This window comes from Malaclemys terrapin, chromosome 9 (genome assembly GCF_027887155.1).
Source record: "Malaclemys terrapin pileata isolate rMalTer1 chromosome 9, rMalTer1.hap1, whole genome shotgun sequence".
In the NCBI taxonomy this organism is placed as follows: Eukaryota; Metazoa; Chordata; order Testudines; family Emydidae; genus Malaclemys; species Malaclemys terrapin.
Genome location: NC_071513.1, coordinates 102,148,053 through 102,175,633, shown reverse-complemented (window position 1 = coordinate 102,175,633; position 27,581 = coordinate 102,148,053). Strand labels below are relative to the sequence as shown.

Sequence of the window (27,581 nt, the reverse complement as noted above, 5' to 3'; positions counted from 1 at the left end):
TGGACAAATTGGAGAAATGGTCTGAGTTAAACAGGATGAAGTTTAACAAAGACAAATGCAAAGTGCTCCACTTAGGAAGGAAAAATCAATTTCACACATACAGAATGGGAAAAGACTGTCTAGGAAGGAGTACGGCAGAAAGGGATCTAGGGGTTATAGTGGACCACAAGCTAAATATGAGTCAACAGTGTGATGCTGTTGCAAAAAAAGCAAACATGATTCTGGGATGCATTAACAGGTGTGTTGTGAGCAAGACACGAGAAGTCATTCTTCCGCTCTACTCTGCTCTGGTTAGGCCTCAGCTGGAGTATTGTGTCCAGTTCTGGGCGCCGCATTTTAAAAAAGATGTGGAGAAACTGGAAAGGGTCCAAAGAAGAGCAACAAGAATGATTAAAGGTCTTGAGAACATGACCTATGAAGGAAGGCTGAAAGAATTGGGTTTGTTTAGTTTGGAAAAGAGAAGACTGAGAGGGGACATGATAGCAGTTTTCAGGTATATAAAAGGGTGTCATAAGGAGGAGGGAGAGAACTTGTTCACCTTAGCCTCTAAGGATAGAACCAGAAACAATGGGTTTAAACTGCAGCAAGGGAGGTCTAGATTGGACATTAGGAAAAAGTTCCTAACTGTCAGGGTGGTTAAACACTGGAACAAATTGCCTAGGGAGGTTGTGGAATCTCCGTCTCTGGAGATATTTAAGAGTAGGTTAGATAAATGTCTATTAGGGATGGTCTAGGCAGTATTTGGTCCTGCCATGCGGGCAGGGGACTGGACTCGATGACCTCTCGAGGTCCCTTCCAGTCCTAGAATCTATGAATCTATGAATATTTGCCTGACCAGGTCTGGATTTCTCAGGCAGAGACCCCGAGGCAATCCAAAGGAGACACCAGCTTGGAAATCACCAACAGTGCCTTGGGAAGTCCCACACGTCAGAGAGACACAAGGCAGTGGATGGTTTTATTAATCGTTAGCCAGGCCTGTTTAAATATGTAACTATAAATGAAGTGGCAGGACAGCTGGGCAGGCCCACACATAGCACAAGCTTTTGGGAGACGCAAAGAGAGGATGCACCGCAGCTGATATTGTATATGAGCCTAACTTAGGTGGGATGAAGCCTGTGGCGCTGAGGGTTCCTCGGAGAGGAACCAAGAGGAAGAGGGAGACGGGGGCTCAAGAGGGCCAGATACTTACTAGTAGGATTACAGCAGTGCCTTGAGCCCCTCTAATGCGAGCAGATCCCCCTGGGCGCTGCACATACGCACAGCGAGAGACAGTCCCTACCCTGAATAGCAGGTCAGCTTGAGCTCGGAGATCCTCCTCCCTTGCCAGGTCTCGGAGCCCGGGCTCCAATCTGAGTGGGAACGTCGATGCTGCTTTTTTCAGAGCCATAGCGCGAGCCTGAATCAGTTGACCCAGGCTCGGAGACGTGCTCCCGCAGGGGCTTTATTGCTGTGTAGATGCACCCACAGACGGTCTGTAACAGAGCAGGGACCTGAATCCAGATCTCCTGAGTGCTAAGGCAGAGCCTTAACCACAAGGCCCTCCATCCTTCCTTCCTACGCACCAAGATGGTATTGACATTAGTGAACGGAAACTCAAGGGCAAGGTGCCGACTAGTTGATGACAAACATTCCTGTCCTTCCATAGATCTTCAGTTCCTTAGCAAGTTTCAGATGCAATGATTAGGAAGGGCAATGCTGTACATTATTGTTGCTCATTATTACCGGCCCAAACCCTACATTCTTTACCCAGGCAAAGCTCCCTTTAACCTCTTGGGGAGCACAGCCCGCTGCTTCGTCTCCACTGCCCAAGGAGGACACATGGCCACATCCAAGACTCGTTCAGGGCAGTTTTATTCCTCATCATAAAACTTAGGCAAAGCACCAAAACAGAAGCAGTTCCCTTGCCCACCCTGGGGTACAGCTCCTAGAGGCTTTTCCCCTGGCCTATCTCACAGCTGAAAGGAGAACATAAGAACATGCTGGGTCAGACCAAAGGTCCATCTAGCCCAGGATCCTGTCTGCTGACAGTGGCCAATGCCAGGTGCCCCAGAGGGAGTGAACCTAACAGGCAATGATCAAGTGATCTCTCTCCTGCTGTCCATCTCCACCCTCTGACAAACAGAGGCTAGGGACACCATTCCTTACCCATCCTGGCTAATAGCCATTAATGGACTTAACCTCCATGAATTTATCTAGTTCTCTTTTAAACCTTGTTATAGTCCTAGCCTTCACAACCTCCTCAGGCAAGGAGTTCCACAGGTTGACTGTGCACAAAGGAGGACACAGCCTTCCCTTCAATCACCCTACTGCAAGAGTCCATCTTCCACCTATATCTCCTTGAGCTGCCACAGCCACCGAGGGTCTGTCTATACTGCAGCAGGGAGACAGACTCCCAGCCCGGGCAGACACACTCGCGCTAGAGGGGCTCGCACTATAGCACTAAACCGCAATGTGGACGACGCAGCCCCAGCACGACCAGGGCTAGGCACCCAAGCTCAAGCCTAGGGGGTCAGGGGAGAGGGGGTTGTGCTCAGGGGGCTAGCCCAAGCTGCAATGTCCACACAACTATTTTTAGCATGCTAGCTGGAGCCCCTCTAGCATGAGTCTGTCTACCCAGGATCATCTGATCCCTCCCAGCTGGGTCTGATAATCTAACAGGGTTTACTGACCCCTGGCTCTTAAAGGGGCAGCCCACTGTTACAGGTCCTTTTGTCTGAAGAAAACCCAAGTAAGGTCCTGCAGGATTTGACTATTTCTTTAAGACCAGAGGCCTTTTGAATCTATGGATTTAAATATTACGTCTCTCTTTCCCCTATTATTTGAAATTAAAATAAACACAGACTACGATTTTATTTTATCTGTCACATCTCCCTGTCCTTAAACACACTCTAAATGAGTGGGTTTGGTTCAATAAAACTGCTCTTCTCCCTGTCTCTCAGACTCCGCAAACATAAAATAGGAAGCAGCACTCGAGTACATTCAGAAGCAACACACGTTACATTGTGAGTCGATGATCCATCTGGCAGTCTGACACAGCCGTAAGTTTGCTTAATTGTCAGGTCAGGCATATTACAGATCCAGGCTGTCAGTGCTTTTATTACAGCCTTGTAGTGGAGAATGTAAAGCTCCTTGCAGAGCGTGTGTATGTGTGTGAGAGAGAGGGCAAGCACCAGGAACTATAATGAAGAACAATGGGATTCAATTAAGCAAAGAAATACTGAAGTTGACTATCAATAAAGATTCCTAACAGAGGTATCCATTACAATCTGGAGCAGTCTCCCAAGGGAAACAGTGGAAGCCCCTTCATTTGAATTATTTAAAACTGGACAGGAGAAAGCACCAAAGAGTGTATTATAGGGCATAATTTAGCTTGGGGGGAGAGGGCTAGGGGACTTAAAGTGCAAATGGAAGAGACCTATTAAGCTGTCTTCTCCTCTGCAGCTCCCATCATCCAGGCCACCTTTCTGCAAGACTCACCAAATGTCCACCTCATTTCAGATTCTGCCTGAAAATGTTTTTTCTTTCTTGCCTATGTATATTCATACACCCCCCTTTTCTCTTATTATCTAGTTCAATTCAGCAATTATAGTATTTACAGTAACTGTAAAGTGTTTTATAATATGACCCGTAGGAAAGATGCTCTGCCAAACTAAACTGTGATCCATATAGCCACACGCATGGGGGATTTCACACACAAAACCACACACACGTAATGTGAACTCACACGCAAGTATGTGTAACATATAATGGCAGCGTGCTCACTAAAATTTTATTGCCACTAGTTAGGGATCACCACATTACAACATTGGCAAAGCCATGAGTAAGTTATGTGAGTCGTGCCAATTATGTGCCACTAAAACCTTTTGAGAAAATAAATTAACCTTCATTTTAGCTTATTTGTTGCAAAACCTTGTTGAGGGGTCCTGAAAGCATAGCTTGCTCTGCTCCTAATCTCAGCCCTGTGAGATCCACCAACCCTAAAATACTGTGCAAATAATTCAATTCATGCATAAACAGAACAGGAAAGGCACAGGGAAAAGTGAGTGGAATGATCTACAGTAGGGGAATGCCTATCACATTGAAAAGTAAGACCTACAAGGCAGTAAGTAGGCCTGCACTTTTGTATGGCTCCAAGTGCTGGGCACTGAGGAAGAGATAGGCACAGATCTTGAACAGAGTAGAAATGAAAATGTTAAGATGGACGCCTGGAGTTATAAGGATGGACCATGTTCAGAACGAACAAATCAGGGGAAGTGTGAAGGTGGCACCAATTGTATAAAAGCAGAGGGGATCCAGGCTTAGATAGCTGGACATGTAAAAAGAAGATCAAAAGAATATACAGGAAACAGGGTGTTAAACTTAGAAGTGGAAGGAAAGAGAAGGGCTGGAAGACCCAAAACTAGATGGATGGATGTCATAGAAAAGGATCCGATTAGCTGTGGAGTCTCTGAGGAACTGCTTCAAGACAGACTGGAATGGAGATGCCAGACTCGAAGAGCCGACTTCATGGAGGTGAGACTACACCTAGAAGAAGGCTTCAGTTAATGCATATTCTCTGCCGTTTCTCACACTGCTCTCTTTAAATGGAAAGGGTTAATTTAGAAAGTGGCTGCTCTTTGTTCTTGGGGCCTCCTGGAAATGTTCTGACCCTCTGAGCCAAATTGCTTCAGCCCTCCACGTTGGACATTAGCCTCTGATGTGAAATCGTGTTAAATGTTTGTGGAGAACCTATAGTTAGGTACAATATGTGCAATATCTCCCTGGATGGCGATCCAGTGCTGTCCTCAGAGAATCCCTAGAGTTCATTGAGGCCATGTTGATGATCGTTTCCAAAGCTATGAGAAGATGATCCTGAGCTTACAGATATCCTTCATACAACACAAAGCTGTCGTATAGCCTTCTCTTATAGCAAGGTGTCAATAACACCAAATCTTCTTTTCCCGTCATGGATGATCATGTCACTAACTGGCCATTATGCATGTGTATTATTGCCCTCTGCTGGATGGAGTCAGAACTGCTCTCCTGTGTCTCAAAGACCCTGTAATGGTAGGAGAACCTCCCCATTAGCTACAGTGTTAGTGTTTTTGGAACAGGGAATTAAAAATGTATCCTCCCTGTCACCATGAAGCTCTGAATGGCGGTTGGTGTGCCAGACCATGATATTTCTCCATGGCGAAGGATTTCTAATGACAGCAATGTGCTAATTAATCTGCTGCTTGGAAATCACTCCAAGTTGAAAGAAACATATCCTGGTATCTTCTGAAGCTTCTCCATTTCCCAGCCCAAATATAAACTCTAGTTCAACCACAAGTTATGGGTTGGATTCAGGAATCATAGAATATCAAGGTTGGAAGGGACCTCAGGAGGTCATCTAGTCTAACCCCCTGCTCAAAGCAGGGCCAACCCCCAGATAGATTTTTGCCCCAGATCCCTAAATGGTCCCCTTGAACTCACAACCCTGGGTTTAGCAGGCCAATGCTCAAACCACTGAGCTATCCCTTCCCCCCACATCACTGGGTGATGGTCTCTGGCATGTATTCTGCAAAAGGGGTGGTCAGATTAGATTATCATAGTAACACCTGGCCTGAAAAGCTATGAAAAATTCACAAATCATGCTGCCAGCTGTATATGCCTTCCCACATACCTACAATGTTATCTGTTTCAGTGTCTTAAGACACACTCCTAGGTGAAACTTTGATAAAGTGGTCTGGAAACCAGAGACGGTCGGAGACTGAAATAAAACTACGTCTCAGACTGCAAACAGTGACAGAGCTATTTCAACAACAGTTTCAAAATCTCATCTTCTGGGCAGAGCCATTTCTCCCACGGATTTCAAAGAAAAGACATTGATACTTGCTGGACCAAAGCATTATTGATTTCATGTAGAAATGACAGGGAATTGGAGTGCTGGCTTTTAGCTGTGAAGTAGGTTTGCTTGGATAGAATATTTTCCCCCTTTCAAGGTCTGTCTCCTCCACTTAGAAGTTTGCTCCCTATTGAAACACAATATGGTAATAATACATGCTAACTTAGGCTTGTAGGCTATGTCACTGAGCCTGTTTTATGGAACAAAAGGTGACAACGCTAGGCTGTGAAAATCAGAACGACTTCCAAGCCAAATTATATATATCCTCTCGTTCAATTTTGCTGCAATGCAAAGTCTGAGTGAAGGAAACAACTTCCTCTCTCTCTAGTACAATGAAATGTCTAGCAGACTGGAATAATTTACAGTTATTAGAAGAGCTACAGTGAGGATCCTTCAATTCATAAGTTTCCTGTGTCATTTTTTTAAGTCTATTAGTCTATGCAGCTTTAATATACAGAAAGACACACGGCAGCTCAGCTCTGCAGTCATATCTCAATAGGTTACAGGCAGGCAAGCAAAAGGCAATCAATGACCAAAAAAAAAAAAAAAAATACAGACAGCCCCTTAAAACTGTCCACAGTTGCATTCGCCTCATACTTTAACTGTTAACTGTTTTGGACTGGGAACCTCATGTAACAATTCTGCTATGCGCTCAGGCTATAAATGTATCATGTATATTTATGCAAGTGATAGCAAGGTCTGGTGGAAGAACTGCACAGCTTGCTGATTGGCTCTTATTCTCCTTTATTGCTCTGATTCCATCTCTTCTGCATTCCCTTCACCTCAGCTGAAACCAGGACCGCTCCACCGTCTATCAAGTGAGGGGGCAGGGGAGGGGCTTACGGTAGATGAACATACTGTCGGGGAGGACAGTGAGAGGACAGACGGTCCAGTCTGGAATGTGTGAGATGGAGGTGCAGTTTCCTGCTATACCACAGGTTTTTTCCGGGTGTCCTTAGCCAAAATCTCCTCTCCTCCTCCTCCTCTCATGCAATGCGCGGTGGGAGGAAATATAAGCGGAGAGTTAACAGACTGGGACTCTGGAGAGCTGGTTTCAGTTCCAGTGGCGACTGATTCACCGTGTGAACTTGGGCAAATTACATAATTTCTGTGCGCAGTTTCCCCACGTGCAAAACTGGAACATTACTTCCCTACCTCACAGGGATGTCGGGAGGGTAAATGTATTAATGTATGTGAGACACTCAGATGCAACAGCCCCTAAAAGGAAATAAAATCGTGGGTTATGCACTGGCTATCTGCTGCCCTCCACCGCAGAGGTGGCTGCATTTCGATGGCATTGTGCGTACATCGTTTATGAAGCCCTTCAGGGTGAGCGAGATTTCAGTGTTATTAATGAAATGGCATATCACGAAAACCTACGCTGGAGTCATGAGTGACTCATTTCCTAAGGGGATCATGAAGAGTACACTGGTGCCACTGAAAAATAAAAGCTATGAAACAAAATCTGACAATATACGGGATACCTTGTGCTGCTTAAAAAGGCAAGGGACATGCTCTTAAACCATTCACCACAAAATCATAATGAAGGCAGAAGTTAAAAAAATAATAATTTATGAGGTACCATTTACTTTTTATCACAGCTCCCAAAGTCAATATTTATCCTTATCCACATACAAAATTTGAGATGACAGCCTAGATTATAAAACACAATATATTATACACTCGGCTTCCTCTGAATCTGTAACCAAACACGTACGCAAAAATGAAGCGGATCTGAAGCATGAAATGCTATTTCACAAGCAGGGAGGTAAAAGGGGTTTGTGAACCTGATTTTGCATTTGAAAAAAAATAATAGATGGGATAGGGGTACTTTATTGTCACATTGGCAACAGTACAACAGGAGGGAATACTACTACGTAAAGGTCACTCTTATATGGTTCATCTGTGACAATCTGATAATCTGGGATCTGGGGAAAAAAGTTTAAAAATCTTAACAGACATGCTCTTATCAAAAGGATTAACCTCTAATACATACCAACAGATGTGGCAGCTTCAAGCATCTGCTAATCAGAACAGCGTCAGTTAGCTAGCTGGCTCTGGCTGGAGTTCATGAGCAAAGATAAACTTTCTCTCCTCTAGAGATAGGCCATGATCCAAATATACACAGGGCTGAAAGTACTGTCTGAAAATTCATACATACACCCAAGGTACCTGTGAACATACCTGCCCCATGCATAATAATCTGCAGACGTGTCTCGGTGTGCAGGGAAAACATAGATGCTGGAATGAGAACTATGGCAATAGTAAAGCCCCTGGAGAGTGTTAACTCTGGGACACATATCAAAGCACCTGCCAAACAGGCAGTTCAAGTGATTGATGCAATTCTGCATTTGGAGATAGGAATTTCAGGGCTGCCTGAATTTCCCGCAAATAGCTCCCAGGGCATTAGAGGCAAGGCAACATCCCTGCTAAAAATTTTAAGAGATTCTCTTTTTCTTCTGTATTTAAAAAAAAAAAAAAATCGATTTGGGGGTTTACTATTAGGCCAGATACAGATCCGGGGCTATTGGAATAGAGTGGTGGTACTCATCCTTCACCCACAACATCATGCTCCATCTATAATTCCAGGGAAGTTGGATGTTGCTGCTAAAAATTACAAGCAGTTAAATCATTATCATTAGGTTTCAGAATCAACACCTCATTGGGATGAATGGGGGTAATTCACACCTTTGTAAAAGCTATTTTTTCAGGCAATTTTCAGCCAGCATACTCATTAAGACAGCCCTGAATATGGCCACTTTTCAGATGATAAGAGTTAGTTCATTTTTTTTTTTTAAACCAGAGCTTAAAATTCACCACCAGAGAAGTGCTGATGTGGGCTACCCCTGCATGCCAGCTGAATCAAAACTCTGAGTCAATACCAGTATTGATGCCCACAAGCTGTTGATGTGCTCACTACAACTGAGCGTTACTTTAAGAGTCACCAACCTAAGAGTCAAATCTTGCTCCTACCGACATCAATGGAAGCCGTGCTGTCCACTTCAACAGGATCAAGATTTGGCTCAAAGCACATCAAATGAAAGTATTCCTTGTATGAAGCTATTGTATGACGCTTGTATTCCTTGTATGAAGCTATTCCTTGTAGCAGTCACATTACTGTCAAATAGAAAGGTAAAATGACCTCTCTACTCTTTCTCTGAATATTCCTGTTTATGCATCTCAGTATCACATTAGCTCTTTTGACCACAGCATTGCACTGGGAATTCATGTTCAGCAAATGGCCCTCATATCTTTTTCAGAGTCACTGCTTCCCAGGACAGAGTCCCCCATCCTGTAAGTAGGGCCTACATTCTTTGTTCCTAGATGTGTACATTCATTTGTGTTAAATGTGTATTGTTTATATAGAGAAAATTGATAAGGGAAGCAAAGGGACAAGGAAAAATCTACAGTCAGAGGAGTTAAGGATAATAAGGCGTTTTAAAAATATATTAGTAACAAAGAGAATCCTGACAATGGTACTGGTCCGTTACTAAATGGAAGTAGTAGAATTATCAATAATAATGTAGAAAAGGCAGAAGTGTTCAATAAATATTTCTGTCCCCTATTTGGGGAAAAAAACAGAAGATATTGTCTCATCACATGTGATGACAGGCTTTTCATTCAACTAGTATCTCTGGAGAATGTTAAACAGAAGCTACAAAAGTCAGACAATTTTAATTCAGCAGTTCAGATAACTTACATCCAAGAGCTATATCATTAATGTTGATTGTCAACAAGTCTTGCGGGGGAGTTCCAGCAGACTGGAAGAATGCTAATGTTGTGCCAATTTAAAAAAAAAGGGTAAATGGGATATCTTAGGTAATTATAGGCCTGTAGGCCTGACATTCATCCTGAGCAATATAACGCAGCAGCTGATTCAGAACTTGACTAATAAAGAGGGTAATGTAATTAATGCAAATCAACATGGGTTTATGGAAAATAGATCCTGTCAAACTAACCTGATATCTTTTTTTTTTAACGAGATTGTGTTAATATAATATACTCAGACTTCTGTAAGGTTTGTGTCTTGGTACCTCATGACATTTTGATGAAAAAAGTAGAACAAATATAAATGAACACAGAACACATTACATTGATTAAAAACTGGCTAACTGATAGGTTGCAAAATGTCATTGTAAATGGGGACTTGTGATCAAGCAGGTGTGTTTCCAGTGGGATCCCACAGGTATCAGTTCTTTGCCCTATGTTATTTTACATTTTTATCAATGACCTGGAAGAAAACAAAATCACCCCTAATAAATTTTGCCACAAATGACAAAAATTGGGATGGTCAGTAACAAAGAGGACAGATCAATGATACAGTGCAATCTGAATCATTTAGTAAACTGGGTGCAAGCAAACGATATGCATTTTAATAGGCTACATGTAAATGTATACATCTAGGAACAAAGGGTGTAGCCATATGTACAGGATGTCCTAGCCATACATTCTATCCTGGGAAGCAGTGACGCTGACAAAGATTTGGGGGTAGCAGTGGATAAGCCGAATGTGAGCTCCCAATGTGATGCTGAGGCCAAAAGAGCTAATGGGAGAAATAAACAGGGGAAACTCAAGTAGGAGTAAAGAGGTTGTTTAATTTCTCTATTTGAACTGGTGTGACTGCTGCTGGAATCCTGTGTCCAGTTCTGGAACACACAATTCAAGAGGGAGGTTGCTATATTTGAGAGGATTCAGAGAAGAGCAACAAGAAAGCATGTCTTATAGCGATAGACTCAAAGAGTTCAATCTATTTAGTTTAACTAAGGGAAGGGCTAGGGTTGACTTGATTGCAATCTATAGGTATTTATGGGGGAAATATTCAACAATGAACTCTTCAATCTAGCAGAGAAAGGTATCATGGGTATAAGTTGAAGCTACACAAATTCAGACTGGAAATAAGATGCAAATTTTTGACAGCAAGAGTAATTAACCATTAAAACAATTCACAAAGGGTCCTGGTGAACTCTCCATCACTGGTAATTTTTAAATCAAGATTGGATTTTTTCTCAAAGTTACGCTCTAGGAATTACTTTGGGTGAAAAGTGCGGCCTGTGTTATACTGGAGGTCATACTGGTCCCTTCTGGTCTTGAAATCTATTAATCTACGCTTGCACCAGTTTACCAAGCAATCCAGATCGCTCTAAATCAGCGGCTTGTCCTCTTCACTATGTACCACTCCACCAATTTTAGTGTCCTCTGATAACTTTGTTTTCTTCCAGGTTATTGATACAAATGTTAAATACCGTAGTGCAAAGAACTGGCCCCTGCAGGACCCCACTGGAAACACACCCACTTGACACTGATTTCCATTTTACAATTATATTTCAAGACCTATCTGTTAGCCAATTTTTAAAGCATTTAATGCGTGCATGTTAATTTTATATCATTCTAGGTGTTTTAATCAAAATGTTGTGCGGTACCAAGTCAAACACCTTCTAGATTTGCATGTAAGGGTGTCTCCCGCGGGTGCTTTTTGAACGGGAATTCCATGCGACAGGAGATGAACCTTTGTTACATAGTTAGGGACAGATTCTGCCGCCATTACTCACAATGTCCCTCTGAAATCAGAAACTTGCACAGGAGACTGAGGGCTTGTCTACACAGGAAGTCATGCCGGTATAAGGTAGGGTGTGAATTTAAACTATTATTGTTATACCAGTAACCTCCATTGTGGATGCTCTTATTCCAGTAGAAAAGGGCCTTTTTCCAGTTTAGGTTATGCTTCTTTGGAAGCGGTTTAAACTAAGATGAAAAAAACCCCACTCTTATACCTGAATGGGTCCCCCCCACTCCCTTATATAGTCCAACTATAGTGGTTTAATTATACCAGTATAACTGGACCCATGTAGACACCCCTAATTCCCTTTTCCTAGCTACTTCCATTATCCTGGCACATTTGAGATGGTAAGTGAAGGCTTGAGCCAGTAACTACGTTGCTTTACTGATGAGCGGCCTCACAATTAGCAGCCTGGGCTATTATCCTACTATAGGCTATCAAGTGAGTCACTAGTTTTTTTTATACTTGCTGCAGATCAAATAAAGGCAAACATCAAAGGCTTGCATTATGTTTCCGCCCTTGGAGGATTTACTCATTTACCTTTTGATTACAGCAGATGACACAGTCAACTCCAGCATTTTCTTTTTCTTGCAGCTGTTGTTAATAGTTGGCGTAATTGTATTTTTCACAGGACACAATTACATTAATAAATACTGAAAAGTGTAACGTAAAATGAACAAAAGAAAGGTCACTCCGTATCAAAGCTGAAACGCTGCTTCTAACCCACCCAGTTTGTGCCTAGCTGTAGTAGCAAACACACTACGCAAGATCACCCCAGCATTCCTAGACTTGAGGGGCCCGTTTTCACTGCACAGTTAGTCTAGGTGATTGGCACCCAGGTCTAAAAACCCAGGTGAGCCTACCCTCTGGGCGAGCATCCCCCCAGAAAAGCTCTACCTGGGGTAGTGTGTCCTCATTGTTTCTGCACTCACCTGTGTGTGTCTGAGGGCATGTCCCGTGGTTCCTTGTGCTGATACACTCTAGGATTCCTTCCCAATCATTTGTGTCAATTGCAAAAAGAACTTATCTGTCCTTTGGGGGAATTGTGGGAAGCCACTGGAGGACTATCAGCACTTGAGTGATTTTGCATACGTCCTTGCCACAAAAGTGGGCAGGCTCCAGCTCGCGTTAAAGTGGAGTTCACGGACCAACTCACCACCACCAGGCCAGTAAAAGCCCAGGTTAACGGTGCAGTGAAGACACACTCCAAGAGATAAATCTACAGAGCCACTCACCGTAATCACAGGCAGAAAATTGTGCACTAGTTGCACATGAAAAATGCGAGTTTATACACACTACCAATGAGATACAAGATCTCAGGGCTGCCGACTTTATAAACTGGAATAAGTTACATGGCTCCATTGCAACTAGGGCTGTATATTCGAATGCTACAGAACCCCAAATAAATCTGTATAGGGTGGCATCTGAATTTGGGATTTCTACCACCAGGACCTATTTAAAATATGGGAACAAAATAATGCAAGATCATAGTCTTTTCACACTATTTCAGAGTCCAGAGGAAGGATATACTGGGACAAGAGTAAACCTCTTACATTGTTTCAACCACAGAAAGTGTTTCCCAACCCCCCCCCCCAAAAAAAAACCCCAATAAAAAACAAAAGAAATACAAACTATTTGATACAGAATACTAGAGCATGAACACAACTCCAGTTACAAAAGGCAGCGTTGTAACTTTCCATCACCCATCTTAAGAAACTCTTGACATTAGAAAAAGGACCAAAACCCTGATTACGTCATGATGTCCACAGTTTAGGTAGAGTACCCTGAATTAGATTGTTTGCAAGGAACTAAAGCAGCGGTTCTCAAACTTTCGTACTGGTGACCCCTTTCAAATAGCAAGCCTCTGAGTGCGACCCCCCCCTTATAAATTAAAAACACTTTTTAAATATATTTAACACCATTATCAATGCTGGCAGCAAAGTGGGGTTTGGGGTGGAGGCTGACAGCTCATGACCCCCCGTTTGAAAACCCCTGAACTAAAGGATGGGCAGTAAACACGTATGAGCGCTGTCTCCATGCAGCTACAATGAAAATGAGACGCGCGTCTCATGAGGTTGTCTCAGGATCTAAACCAACCAAAAAAGCCAGGACACCCATAATTCTGCAAACAGACCCTAAGGGTGGGATTTTAAAGAGCACTTACCTTGGTCTCACTCCGTTCCCCGTACATTAGTGTGAACGCTCTCATTGACTCCAGTGGGAGCAAAGTCAGGTCAGCACTGAGCACGTTTGTAACTTCCACCCGTATGGTAGAATGACTTTAGCTCTGAAAGACCCTGTCTACACTGGTGGCGGCGCATGGGGTGCCATGTGGCAGTGAAAGGCTCCGGCAGGGGGAGGAAGTGGGCAAAGGCTATGGCGGGGGGAGGGGGAGAGCAGCAGCACACTAAACTGCTATACACAGTAGTGTAGACATGGGAGGCACTTCTTGGGTGTGTCGAGAGCCGTGGGAGTACATGCCCCGGCGGTCAGGCATGGGCAATCCACTCACGTAAGCTGTGCCTCACCGCTATGCTTCTATCTACACTGGTGTTAGCTGGGTGTGCGCAGTGTCTACTCAATACGCCGCGGTAAGGCTAGCCCTAACTCTACCAGGTCGTTAATGGCAATGGGTAAGGAGGCAGAGCCCCTACCCTGAAACGATTGCAACGGAATACAGACCAATACCTCGCACAGCGCAACCATCTGCATCAGCTAATGCTGATTCTTCTTACTTTTGTGGGGTTAATCAGAGTCACCGTCACTTAAACATGGGGGGAGGGATAGCTCAGTGGTTTGAGCACTGGCCTGCTAAACCCAGGGTTGTGAGTTCAATCTTTGAGGGGGCCACTTAGGGATCTGGGGCAAAATCAGTACCTGGTCCTGCTAGTGAAGGCAGGGGGCTGGACTCGATGACCTTTCAGGGTCCCTTCTAGCTCTAGGAGATATGTATATCTCCAGATACACATATATTGTATACACAGAGTTGCATAAACATGTGTAGAAACACATCTATACATAATACATGATGGCGACGGTAAGTAGAGAGAGTAAAAGAGATGTCCAACTGGATGGATGACTATTGAGTTTGGTATGTCTTTGGATGCCACATCAACAATCCCCTTGAAATGCCATTACTGTGTCATTTTTCAGGTGCTAAAAAAATCATGTAACATGCACAGATCTGCTTCCTAGGTGTCCCCAGAATCATAGGGACACAAATCAGCCCTGCAGCCCAGATCTAGACATGGAGGAGGACGCAAGGTTCCATTCTGTGTTATTGCTTTATCAACCGCACTGACAGCTGTGCTATGATCCAAGCATGAAGATCGTAGATTTGCCGTTGATTAGACAACAAAGCGAAAAGAACACAGCTTGATATTCAGACAGCAGGGTCAGGCTGCCAGGAGTGACGGATAAAACGTGCTTTTGAGCATGTTTTTAATTCAGCGGCTATTATTGAAAGGAAGTCGTGGGACGCAGGATGCCATTTTTATGGTGGCACCTCTGGCCAGCTCCACACAGACACGTAAACACGCCTGCTCAGTTGCACTGTAGGGCCTGAAGAGGTCCCCCTTCCAGAGCCACTGCTCCTGTTGTCCCTTTGGCAGGTACATCTGGATGCTATAAAGACACAAACTGGCCTGGGTATTCCCAGTGAATACACACTGGTTTGCAAGTTGACTCCAAAAGTCCCGAATTCTCACTCAAAGTTTACACAGTTCGACAGGCATAAAAAGGGGCTCAAACACTAACCTGTTGAGTCCGGGGCTTGTATGGGGAGCTGCTTTCCAAGTCAGCCAGGATGCTGGTCAAGGAATCGATTTCTGCATCTAAACTGGATCGTCTTTCTTCAAGCGTCTTCTCACCGGGATTTACCTAGCCGAGGAAGGAACAAGATTTCAAACTCTTTCGATGGTTCAATCCGGCATGCAGTTTCTGATTTTCATCACATGGAGATACTCTCACCCCCAGGCAACAAATCCAGAGCCCCAGGTGACACATGGATAAACATGCTGACATATTACAGGTCTGCCACATCTTACGCGCATTTAACATGCGTGATTTCAGCTTTACGCGGTCGGCAAAAACAAACAAAAAAACAACAACAAAGAGAAAAATAATAATTTTAATACTGTACCTGTAGTGTGGGCGATTCCGCCCGCCATTGAAATCAATGTCATTTTGACTATACGCGATTTTTGCTTTACCCGCTGACCGCGGAACGGAACCCCAGCGTAAGATGAGACAGACCTGTATAGCTGGCTACCGTAATCAGACTGGGCATAGGAGAGGGGGAGCGGACGACGGGGAGGGGGAACAACTGAGTTGCAAAAGGATTGAGTCTAGTTTTTAATCTGTCATTTGCATTTTCCCCTATGGTTTCTGGAAGGTTTATTTAAGGCTTATGAAATTATCTTAGATCAATTTGGAGGGTGCTGCATGAATGAGTAGGCAGCTATACTTTAGCAGCAGGCCTGGTGCGATGGTTTGAGCATGGGCATTCAAAAAAGCATCTGGGACTGTCTTTGCAAGGGAATCGTATCCCCCACCCCTGGAATGGCTGTCATTTAACAGCACCGAACAACACGAAAGCAATGGGTAAGGTCAAGATGGAAGGAAGAACACGGTATCCAATTGATACTACAAAGGGAATTTGGAGGAGACAGAATGCCATTGCCCGGTTGGGAATCTGGCCAGGACAATGGTGTTAACAATCCTGCACTGAGGCCCATGGGATCTATAATGGCCACGAGAGATCAGGATCCCTCTTTTACATCTCACCTGGAAAATGCCACCTCCTATAGCACAGCGGCTTCTGGCGGGCCATGGGTGTGGTTGTGTTGAGAAACACGGGACAAATTTGCCTCATTCTAACTTTTAATAGGAGGTAAAATGATTTCCCTTCTAATGCTCTTTGTCATGCCTTGGCCACAGTGTTTTATGATGCCTAACCTTTGCTAAGGTCCTTAGAAAGAACGTGTTCGAACAGCATGGAAATGCTGCCAGTCTTTAGGAACAGTCTAAATGAGGTCGAGTAGTTAGCGAGAACAGGACTGGGAGCCAGCGGCATTGGTACTCTACTTCCATCCTGCCTATTCGCTGGGTGACCCTTCACCGTCATCCACCCAGCTGGAAAAGTGGTAAAAAAGCAGGCGCTGCCCCTGATCTGACCAAGCCGAAGTAATAGGCAATGCAGGCAAGCCGACCCGGCCTGATAAATTATTCCACGCCTGTCTGTGAGCGTTTCTGCAGATTCCACATGCCCCTGATCTCGGTCAGCCTGAAGGGAGAACAGCAGTGAGCCTTACCAGCCTGACTTGTTTGTCAGCGAGTGAATTCTTGGTGCACGGCTCCCAGCAGCTGTGACATAAATCCGTCCCCAGCCCTGCCGATCCCTGCTCTGCTCGGATGGAAACTGATTTCCATTTCCTAGCACCCACCACGAGTCCGTCTCAGGACCCGAGATGCACTCACTCTAGAGCCTTCAGCCCAGAGAAGCCGGACTGGAAGCTTGGCTCTCAGTGCACAGTAGCAGTTCCCGGTAGGGAGAGATGGGCAGAGGGCACCAGGCGAGTCTGGTGGGCCATGAGGCCTTACCAAGTGCACTGATTCCCCCACAGTCCGCCTCGCCACTGAACCCAGAGCATCTGCTCCCAGCAGGATTCGTAAGTCGCAAGGAAGGAGCAAGAGCAGTATTTACTGTGCGTCTTGTAGGTGTAAAAGGCCCAGTCCTACAAACGGGTTCATACGGAGCAGCTCAGATCACCAGGGTTCCCAGCCTTTGGTTGTTTCAAGCCCCTCTCTCCCTTGCCTCTGCCCCTCACCCAACACAGATGCAGACTCAACTCCTTTATTTTTCCTCTCCATCTTCTCTCTGTCTCTCGCCCTTTTTTCTCTCCTTCTCCTCTATTTTGTGCTTTCCTCTTCTCTCCATTCCCCACTCGCTGCTGGCGCTTAGAGCACAAGCTGCCACGCTTGGCCCTGGAGAGCCGAGGTGCACAAGCTTTCGACCGCCTGCTGCCAGAGCAGCTTGGGCTGGTGGCTGGGTTCCAGAGCCTCAAGTCCTGGGGTGGGCGACCCATCGCCACGGCCGGCTACACTGCAGGAGCAGGGAGAAGATGGGAGGGCTCTCAAAGTCCTGCCTGCCGCCACCGGAATACATCTGCAAGGGAGGGTAGCTTTGGAGTCATGGGGTGAACTCCTAACCCCATTGAAGTCAACGGCCAAACCTCCATCAACTTCAACAGGGTCAGGATCTCCCCCATTCTGTTCTCCCCGCCCACACGGCACCTGCCCGTCCACGCAGGGATAAAATGACAAAGGAAGTGGTAGGAGCCGAAGTCCTGCCCGAGCAGCTTGACGAGCGTTGCAATAAACTCAAACCCCGAGCTGCGCCTAAGGAAGGCTACGTAGGACATCGCTCTGATTTGGGAAATGACATGAGTGAAGGCTACCCTAACCCACACGTGCAAGAGGGCAGAGTCAAGGTTATGCACGCTCAGCCGTGCGCCCTTCCCATCCTCTTAACCCAGCTTCTTGCGTGGAATTGTTCAGCGTGCATCAGAATGACTCCTTCAGGACACCCGTTGCTTTCTCAATTCGAGAGCAGCCAAGAAATCCTCTCCCAGACGCGCAGCGGTATTGGATCGCCCTGCACTAATGACAAACCTGTACCTGCTGCATCATCTCCTAAGTCCTCAGGGCCATTTTAGCAGGGAAAAGTCACTCACAGTCCTTTCCTGGCCGATCTCCATTCAGAAGCGGCCAAAACACTTCGGACAGCTATCCCCGTGCGGCGCACCCCACGAGGGCACTACACAGTGATTTCCCTGAGCAGACAACCGGGAGCAAAACAAAATAAGGAAATGGAGCCTACCCTAAAGCACACACAACTGACCCAGAACAATGCTCTGTGTCCCATACACAATAGTATCCGCCGTGTACTGGATACACTAGGACAGTTCTGGATGCATCATTTGTTTCCACGAGTTATTGATGACCTTATGACCCACAAGTGGCAGAGCAGAGCTGGGCCGCGATGGAGGTAGGAAAGGGCATCGCTAACGAGTGGAAACAAATGATGTAACCCAGAGCTGCTTATGCCACACTGGTTTCACTGTGCGCCTGCAATATTGGAGCACTGTGACAGATCAATGTCATATCCATCTGCAGCAGCTGGGTCCCGCCAGTGAGGGGACAGAGGAGCAGTGTGTGAAAAGGAAGGGTCCTTAGCTGTAATGCCACTGCACTGGGGGAGAGAGAGCAGAGGAGCTATGAGGGGGAGACAGCAGGAGACGCACACTGTGGGGTCAGACAGGAGGAGGGTACAGAAGCCAGGCAGCTGGGCAGTACTTGTCGGACCAGCCAGGCGCTTTGGGGGTGGCTGTGCAATCTCACGTAAGTGGCACCACATGCAGCTCTTCCACCTGCTCCCACCAGCTCGCATCCTGCCCCACGTCTCTACAAAGCTCTGCAATCTCCGGTAAACCACACACACGGACTGGGATGGTAGGAGCAGGAAATGAAGCTAGCTGCCAGGCTGGCAAGTTGGCACTAGGTTTAGACAGAACTACAGCTAAAGAAGGGAGACTCGGAATCCTACAGAGGAGAGATATTTCATATATAATCGTGGTCCAGTTGGTAGGGAACTGAGCTAGGAGTCCAGAGACCTGGAGACTACTCCCAGCTCCGCCACTGACCTGCTATGTGACCTTGGACAAGTCACTTCCCCTTTCTGTGACTCTCTTTCCCCTCCCACCAATCATCTGCCTTGTCTGTTTAGATTGTCAGCTCCTTGGTGCAGGGACTGTCTCTCATAACAGGGTTCAAAAAAGAACTAGATACATTCATGGAGGATAGGTCCACCAATGGCTATTAGCCAGGATGGGCAGGGATGGTGTCCCTTGCCTCTGTTTGCCAGAAGCTGGGAATGGATGACAGGGGATGGATCACTTGATGATTCCCTGTTCTGTTCATTCCCTCTGGGGCACCTGGCATTGGCCACTGTCAGAGACAGGACACTGGGCTAGATGGACCCTTGGTCTGACCCAGTCTGGCCGTTCTGATGTTTGTATTGTATGTCTGTACAGCGCTTTGCACGCCTGCTCTTGGCTGGCCTCTGTAGGTGCTACTTCAATGCATACGGTATATACACACACAACATATAGATCAGTTTCCGCAGTCTCCCCTTCCAAAACGGCTCTCCCAATCCCATGCATTTCAATGGGGTTGAAACCTGTGTCCCTAGTTTGCTCCCCCAATCTCTCTATTTTTGGTTTGCAAATGGGACTGGGCTTGTGTGTGTGTGGCACAGAGCCCCCGTGCAGCCAAAGTCCCACACGTCGAAAGCACCGTGTGCCTCGCATGTATACAACACTTCCCCAGGTACGCCCCATAGTCAGCACAATTACCTCCTATTTAACTCTGGGGGAAATGCCAACTGGCTGACTTTTTAACACCTATTGTACCTACAAGGAGCGAGCGCAACAGATTTTCACCAGTGATTCAGACGCGACGCAGTCCAGTTTGACGGTTGTGTTGATCTCTTGTGCCACGTTTCTCCAATGACACCATGGCCAGCCATAGGATCCTTTCCACACCATATCCCCTCACTACTCATCTCACTGGCTATACAGTTCTTCAGCCCTTATTTCCGAGATTACCAAAGCCATCCCCAGTGCGGAGAGACCACAGCTGCCGCTGAAAACCAGCAGAAAGAGGCATCCTCCAAGGCATAAGGAAAATAAAGCACCTGGCAGATTCGCCACTGGGTATTCCCCCCAAACCTAAAGACACGAGCAAAGGTTTTGTTTCAAATCCCCAAATAGACATTAAAATAATTCAGGGAAGGCTGCCCTGCCAAACAGGCATGTGAAGTCAAAAGATGACTCCTGCGTGCGGGGTGGGGATCCAAGAGGCTAGATTTGATGTGAAATCGCTGTTCCAGGCATCAGGGATGGGTTGGAAAAGCAGCGGTGCCCTTTAAAAATGGCGAGATTGAGCCTTTTGAAACAAATCCGAAATGAAGGGAGGTTTCAGCAGATGTGACTGCCGTGATTTCAACAGACGTGGCTGAATCAGGGATCTAATAGAACAGAACTTCCCTGCTGTTCCATTCGGCTGGAGCCAGCCCTGGACTATCCTTTTTAGTCTTGTGATGACAGGAAGGATAAAAGCAAAAAGAAGTTAGGGTTTGATTTCTCTCTCTTTCCCTCTCTCAGGTGAAACAACGTTACCGGATTTATTTTGCTGGGTTTTCTTGGAACAAAAGACACCAATGCAAGGTGAAGAATGGCATTGGCCTAGCTCTACTCTCATGGAAGTCATGGGTAAAACGCCCATTGACATCAGTGGGAGTAGAGCTTGGCTGATGCTGAGCGCTTTTGAGTCTCTCCCCCTAAATTCTTCCATCTGCCGAACCTGGTTGAAAGTGCCACCAAAGGATGGAAAAGAGGGACACGGGGCTGGGGGATGGGGCACCGTTCGGCACTGCGCTCCATCCAGTGTCTCTCTGGGCGGTGGGTGGACTTTACCACTCACCCCATAAACAGCCAATGAATAATAACAAGAGCACCAGCCAAATAACAGTGCCAGACGCCTCTCTTGGCAAGGCTCCCGTTAGCATCTCTGCCCCCCTGTATGGCCCGTGATATAAATATAACCTCTCAGGAGGCAGAGGGAACAACAGTCAGCGGCGGCGCTAGGGGCTCAGGACTAGGAGCCATGTGCTTCTGAGTTCCAATCCCAGCTCCAGTGCAAACTGTAGAGCTTGGCTCTCTGTGCCTCAGTTTCCCCCATAAAAATGGAAGTAACAATCCTTTTACGGGCTTCTTGCATTGTGAGGATTAACCAGCTAACCTGCGGTGCCTGAAGATGCCCAGCATGGTAGGTGCTATGTGGTATAGCTGTGGCATACAGACAGGTGAGCGTTAGTCGTGCTTAGCAAATGATTCTAAGACAGCGCTACTTCTATACCTTCATGAGCAGCCTACAACCTCACCCTGGATGTAGGATGTGTTTGTCGGTGCCTTTCCTCTGACGACTGGGTTCAACCGCGTTCTGGATTCACGCCCAATGCCACGGGATGTCTTTGGGTCTTGGTGGCGCAATATACCCCCCTGGTAGTTCACAATACTGATCCATTCAGCAAGCGTCGGGGCACAGAACGCTGCCGGGCAGCCACCTTCTTCCTTATAGGTTTGTGAGCTGATAGACGATGTAGCTAACCAGCTGACTGCAACTGGCAGGCTGCAACCACCATATCAGGGCCACTAGGCTCTTCCTCATCACAGAAGCTTCCCCCACCGAGCCCTAGCCAGAGGCCTAGACCAGAAGCCCCTCACAGGTCACAGAAGTGGCAGAGTGTCGAACATTTACAGGCAAGGTCATACAGGCAAATTCATGGAAATTCCCTCTTGAATGTCCACCAGTCTGCATCTCTGACGGACAGGCCGTAATTCACAGTGTAGGCCATAAAATCCCTAGTATACACACTATGCTATAGGCAACAGGGCTGGCACATTGTCTTTCCGACATTTTTTTGAGACAGAAAGAGGGGGAAAAAAGGCATAGAGTCTTTATTATTCATGATCTGTATCACAGTGGCACCTGTCAGTCTCACCGGAGATCAGGGCCTTCCCATGCTAGGCACTGTTTGTAAGTATAGTAAGAGGCCGTCACGCCCTGAGGAGTTTACAGTCTAAGTTGACAACAGACAAAAAGAGAGGGAAGGGAAAGTGGGCACAGAGAGAGGAAGTGATTTGCACACAAGCAGGTCATTTGGGAACAGAACCCTGGTCTTCCTGAGGCCTCCGCCAGTACTCTGTCAACTAGGCCACCCTGATGTCTCTTTCGTTTTCCATATTCAAGTTTCCTGGTCCTGACGGAGCACATTAGAAGAACAGAAGTGCCTGTCCATGCTATCAAGCTCCAAATAACCATCCGATGTAATTCCATGGCCAATTAGTGGCCTTGAGCTGAAATCACTTGCTGCAATGAGGATCGACTCGTGGGCAAGGAGCCATTGCGTTTCCACACCTACAGATGGTGCCCAGATCCTGTCAAAACTGGCCAGTTAGTTACCTCATGTGTTAAGGAGCTGAGCCACCATGGCAGATGGCAAGGAGAACGGCATGCCAGAGAGCCCCCCACTACTGCATTGCTTTCCAAGGAGCTTCTGGGCCTAACGCGAAGGGACTGGGCCCCTGCGCTGCAAGCAGCCGAGGTGCGGTTTGGTTGTTGCTTCCGAGGTCACCAAAGAAGCCTTTGGCTCTGGGGACTCAGGACTGCGTATCCAGCAAGGGAGGAGAAAGAAAGCTTCTGCCCTTGAAACGCTCTTCACCGGTAGAGCTCAGCTAAAGGGAGTCTGTGCTTTCCACCGTGTTTCCTACTGACCTGCTAGGCCGGGTGCTGAAGGCGGATTATCCAGAGCGTTTGCCATAGAACCGGTACAGAAGCATGTCTACAGAAGACAACAAAACTCGGAATGGCATGCTTGGGGCCGCAAGAGCACCATTATTGGGGGAGAAAACTAGTTTGAGAAGGAGGCTGCGGCAGCAGCTACAAACGATGCAGGAGACGCCGTGCGGCACAATGAGGCTCTGAAAATGACAACGCAGAGGGTCTGTATCAGCTCTCGCTCAATGATTCCAGGGCACACTGCTCAGTGTACAAGCGGCACAAAACGATTTCTAACTGCCAGCCCAGCAAACTCCATATGAGAAGCTGGAAATCAAGCCACGGTCTCTCTTATGCCACTTATAGAAGCGGGGCTTGCGTGACAGCTGTGCTGAAGATGCCCGGAAGAGAACAGTATCTGTCCTGCTCTTCCACAGCTGGGTTGGCTGGGCAGTGTGAACAGGTGCAAACACTGGCATCTGGGCTGGATTAGGGCTCAGATTTCAAGGCTGAACTAGAATTAAGGTTCAGTAGTGCTCAAATCTCGCTAGATCTAATTTCCACCATAGGACAGCACTTTCAATAGGTTTAGACTAGAGGGCCACGCATTTCACTGCCTCTGGAGGCCTAGCTCAGTGAGAGAGATCGGCATGTTAAGCTGTTGCCTACGGAGAAAAAGAGAAGCGCTTCCAAGGATCTGACACTGGCCAGAGGATCTGACAGACCCAGCAGCACATTGGGTTTGCCAATACTTCAGGATGCTTGTGTACGCTGTGCTACCAGATGCAAAATCCGCAGTGAGCTGAGAAGTATATTAATAAGCTAAGAAGGTACATCAAGATGTCTGAAAACTAAATGGGATGGGGAGGAATAAAACTAGTTTATTTTTCCATTAAGGCAATTTAATGTTCTCCGGGTGGAATTACAACCACTCGTCCTTGGGAATTAAATTGAATTAGCAAAACGTTTTTGTTCATCAGCAGAATATACAATAGAAAATGGAATGTGTCACTTTTTCTTTACGTCTTCTGCAGGACGACGCGCCTTTCTATTCATGGGGCGAGACAAAGCTCATCAACCGGCCATAAAACCCTCCTGAACCAGCAAGACTGTTGGTGACTGTAGCTAACGTCACAGGAGCAAGGAATACAACCTTTTCCTTTGCATTAATAAAAATCCCATTAGGGCTCATTATTGATAATTATGGCCACTGTTAAAGTTTCCCATTTCCTTGCCCATTCCCCCCACTAACTTAAAATATGCTCCAGTCTCATCACAAATTAATGTTTAATTAGCCATTAAGTTGAGTTACTGTTCCCTGCACAGTATGTTGCCTGCAGAATAACTGGGAACTAAAACTAGATATTGGCTACTTCAGCATCCACCTCTAATGGGACCCACAACCAAACAGTAACCAATTACCTCCAATATATATAGTCACAAAATGCTATAAATCTAGTACAGTAGAACCTCAGAGTTCAGAGCACCAGAGTTACGAACTGACCAGCGAACCATGTACCTCGATTGGAACCGGAAGCATGCTATCGGGTAGCAGCAGAGACCAGGGGGAGGAGGGAAGCGCAAATACACAGTTCTGTGTTAAACATAAACTATTAAAAAATGAAGGGAAAGCAGCATTTTTCTTTTGCAAAGTAAAGTTTCAAAGCTGTATTAAGTCACTGTTCAGTTGTAAACTTTTGGAAGAAGAACCATAATGTTTTGTCCAGAGCTACGAACCGATAAGGGTCAAGATAAGAAACTTGTATACAGCATAACTGCTTAACAAGCCTTATTTTAAAAGTCCCTCCAAACAAAATTCTATCAGCAGAGAAGTCACAGTAATTTTTTATAGAGCAAATCACTTACATTATACAGTGACTATGAAAAGCATTTAGGGGTCAGAGTGGACAAGCAACTCAACCTGAGCTCCCAGTGTGATGCTGTTTAAAAAAGAGCTAATGTTACCCTCAGATGTATAAACAAGGTACTAGTTCACAGGAGCAGGGAGTTGATTGGTCTTGATATACAGCATTGGCAGGACTGACACTAAAAGACAGTCTACAGTTCGAGCATCCACCTTTCAAAAAGGATGCTGGAAATTTGGACAGGGGATAAAAAAAGCCACAAAAGTGATTTCACAGCTGGATAAAATGCCTGGCAATGAAAGACTTAAAGAGCTCAATCAGTTTAGCTTATCAAAAAGAAGACTGGGAGGTGACTTAATTACTGTGTCCAAGTACCTTCACGGGGAGAAAATACCAGGTACTAGCATAGCGGTTTTCAACCTTTTTGCGCTGAGCCCCCTCTTTGAGTTACAATTTTTGGTTCCACTCCCCACTCCCAACCCAGACAAAAACAGACACGCGCAAGGCTGGGTGGCCTGCTGAGGTGAGTCGGGGGTGGAGGTGGTGCTCCCTCCCTGAGTCCCACTGCGCGGGGCCACCGTCACTGCTCCCTCCCCCCAAAACAAATTCTTCTGCGCCCCCATAGGGGGGCACACCCCACAGTTTGAAAACCTCTGTACTGAAGGCATCTTTAATCTAGTAGAGAAACGCAATGAATGGCTGGAAGCTGGAGCCAGACGAATTCAAATTAAAAACCTGGCACAAATTGTTAAGCGCAAGGGTGATTAACCACTGGAACAAACTACCAAGGAAAGCAGGAGATTCTCCACCTCTTGATGTCTTCAGATTAAGCCTGGATGGCTCCCTGGAAAAAAAGCTTTAGTGAAACAAGTTATTGGGCTCAATACAGAGGTTACTGGGTGAAATTTAAGGGCTCATGATATACAGGAGGTCAAACAACAGGATCTAACGCAGGGGTTCTCAACCTTTTTCTTTCCAAGGCCCCCTCCCAAAATGACATAAAAACCTCCAAGGCCCACTGTCCCACAACAACTGCTTTTCTGCATATAAAAGCCAGGGCCAGCATTAGGGGGTAGCAAGCAGCACAATTGCCTGGGGTCCCACACCACAGGGATCCCCATGAAGCTAAGTTGCTCAGGTTCGGTTTCAGCCCCGAGTGACAGGGCTCGGGGCCCCGGGCTTCAGCCCGATGCAGTGGGGCTTTAGCTTTCTGCCCTGGGCCCCAGCAAGTCTAATGCCGGCAGGGCCGGCTCTAGGATTTTTGCCGCCCCAAGCAGAAACAGTTTTGGCCGCCCCCCCCACCCCGTTTTTTTCTTACCCCATCCCCGGCCCCGCCTCAGCTCCGCCCCTTCCCCAAATCCCCAGCCCTGCCTCCTCCCCCCAGGCTCTCAAGCCTAGGGAGGGAGGGAGGAAGGGGGAGAAGTGGCGCGCACGCTGCGGCCACTCGGAGTCTCCCCCTCCCTTCCAGGCTCTCAAACCTGGGGGGGGGGAGCAGCGGCGCGCGAATCAGCTGTTTCGCGTGCCGCGGCCACTCGGGATCTCCCCCTCCCTCCCAGGTTTGAGAGCCTGGGAGGGAGGGGGAGAAGTGGCGCACGCGCCGCGGCCACTCGAAGTCTCCCCCTCCCTTCCAGGCTCTCAAACCTGGGAGGGAGGGGGAGCAGCAGCGCGCGAATCAACTGTTTCGCGCGCCATGGCGTGCGAGCGGCAGCAGCGGAGGTGAGCTAGGGTGGCCGGGGCACATTTTTAGGGGCAGCATTCTGGTGCCAGCCATGCCGCCCCTAAAAATATGCCGCCCCAAGCACCAGCTTGTTTTGCTGGTGCCTAGAGCCGGCCCTGAATGCCGGCCCTGCTTGGCAGCCCCCTGAAACCTGCTCACAGCCCCCCAGGGGGCCCTGGACCCCTGGCTGAGAACCACTGATCTAACGAGCCCTTCTGGCTGTAAACTCCATGAATCTATGAAAGTTAGAAACAAAGGCTTGATGGCATTTGTAAGGGCTTGTCTACAAACTAGCTTTTGTACTACTTTAACTGTACAGGTATGGAAACCAAATTTATGAGAATAACCAGTATAAACACCTTTATACCAGTAAAACTGTGTCCGCACCAGGGGACGTTCCACTTTCACTGTATCAGTATAAAATTATAACCCTAACCAACATAATTAAATTGATACAAAAACTATGTGTAGACCTGGCCTAAGTGAACAAAGACAAGGAATAAGCTAGTATAGAAAAAAAACATGGTATGAGAAAAATAATACATCGAGACAGACAGCATATTGGTCACCTTCTTGGACAATTAGCAGCCAGTTAAGAGCACGTGCTTAATTCCAGCCATATTTAGTCTTCAATGAGACTTACGCAGATCCTTAGGGACTTAGGTGAATTGAGGCTTTAGCTCTGAAATCCACCTCTTTTCTGTAACATCATTGTGAAAAGCTGGAGTTGCCCAGATTCTGATTTTTTCCCACGCTTCCCTTCTCTGCACCATTTAATTTTCTCTAGCCTTCAGTTATTTCTTGCTTCCTCTTTTCTGTCCCATGCTCGCCTGTTTGTTGTGACCATTTAATAAAGAGCTTATTCAAAGGGACACAGTCAAGCAGTTTTGATCAAAGATGGAGGTTTTCTTCAAACGAACCATTTTACAAAACCGAATCTGAACAGGAATGTTGTAAAAACTCTTATCGGAACTCAAACGTGTTAGAAACCTACATACAGCAGCTTGGCAGCACTTCAACATGTACTCAACTTTATGCACGTGCTTAAACCCTATTGACTTCACTGTGACTTAAGCACCCACTGAAGAGCTTTCCTGAATAGGTTCTCTGAAAACCGCAGTGTCAAACTGACAAGGAGAAAAGAAAGGGAACTTGACTATTTTCATTGTCCAAGCT

General features: G+C 46.5%; 1 protein-coding gene across 12 annotated transcripts in view; it reads right to left on the bottom strand.

The window, feature by feature from the left end:
* LPP (LIM domain containing preferred translocation partner in lipoma) overlaps positions 1 to 27,581 on the bottom strand; it is a 433,528-nt gene that overhangs the window by 179,845 nt on the left and 226,102 nt on the right. For all 12 annotated transcript variants that reach the window (XM_054039565.1, XM_054039572.1, XM_054039570.1 and 9 more), the window contains one exon: positions 15,180 to 15,302. In XM_054039565.1, the coding sequence (XP_053895540.1) occupies positions 15,180 to 15,302 (123 nt within the window). The remainder of the gene's footprint in view (positions 1 to 15,179; positions 15,303 to 27,581) is intronic.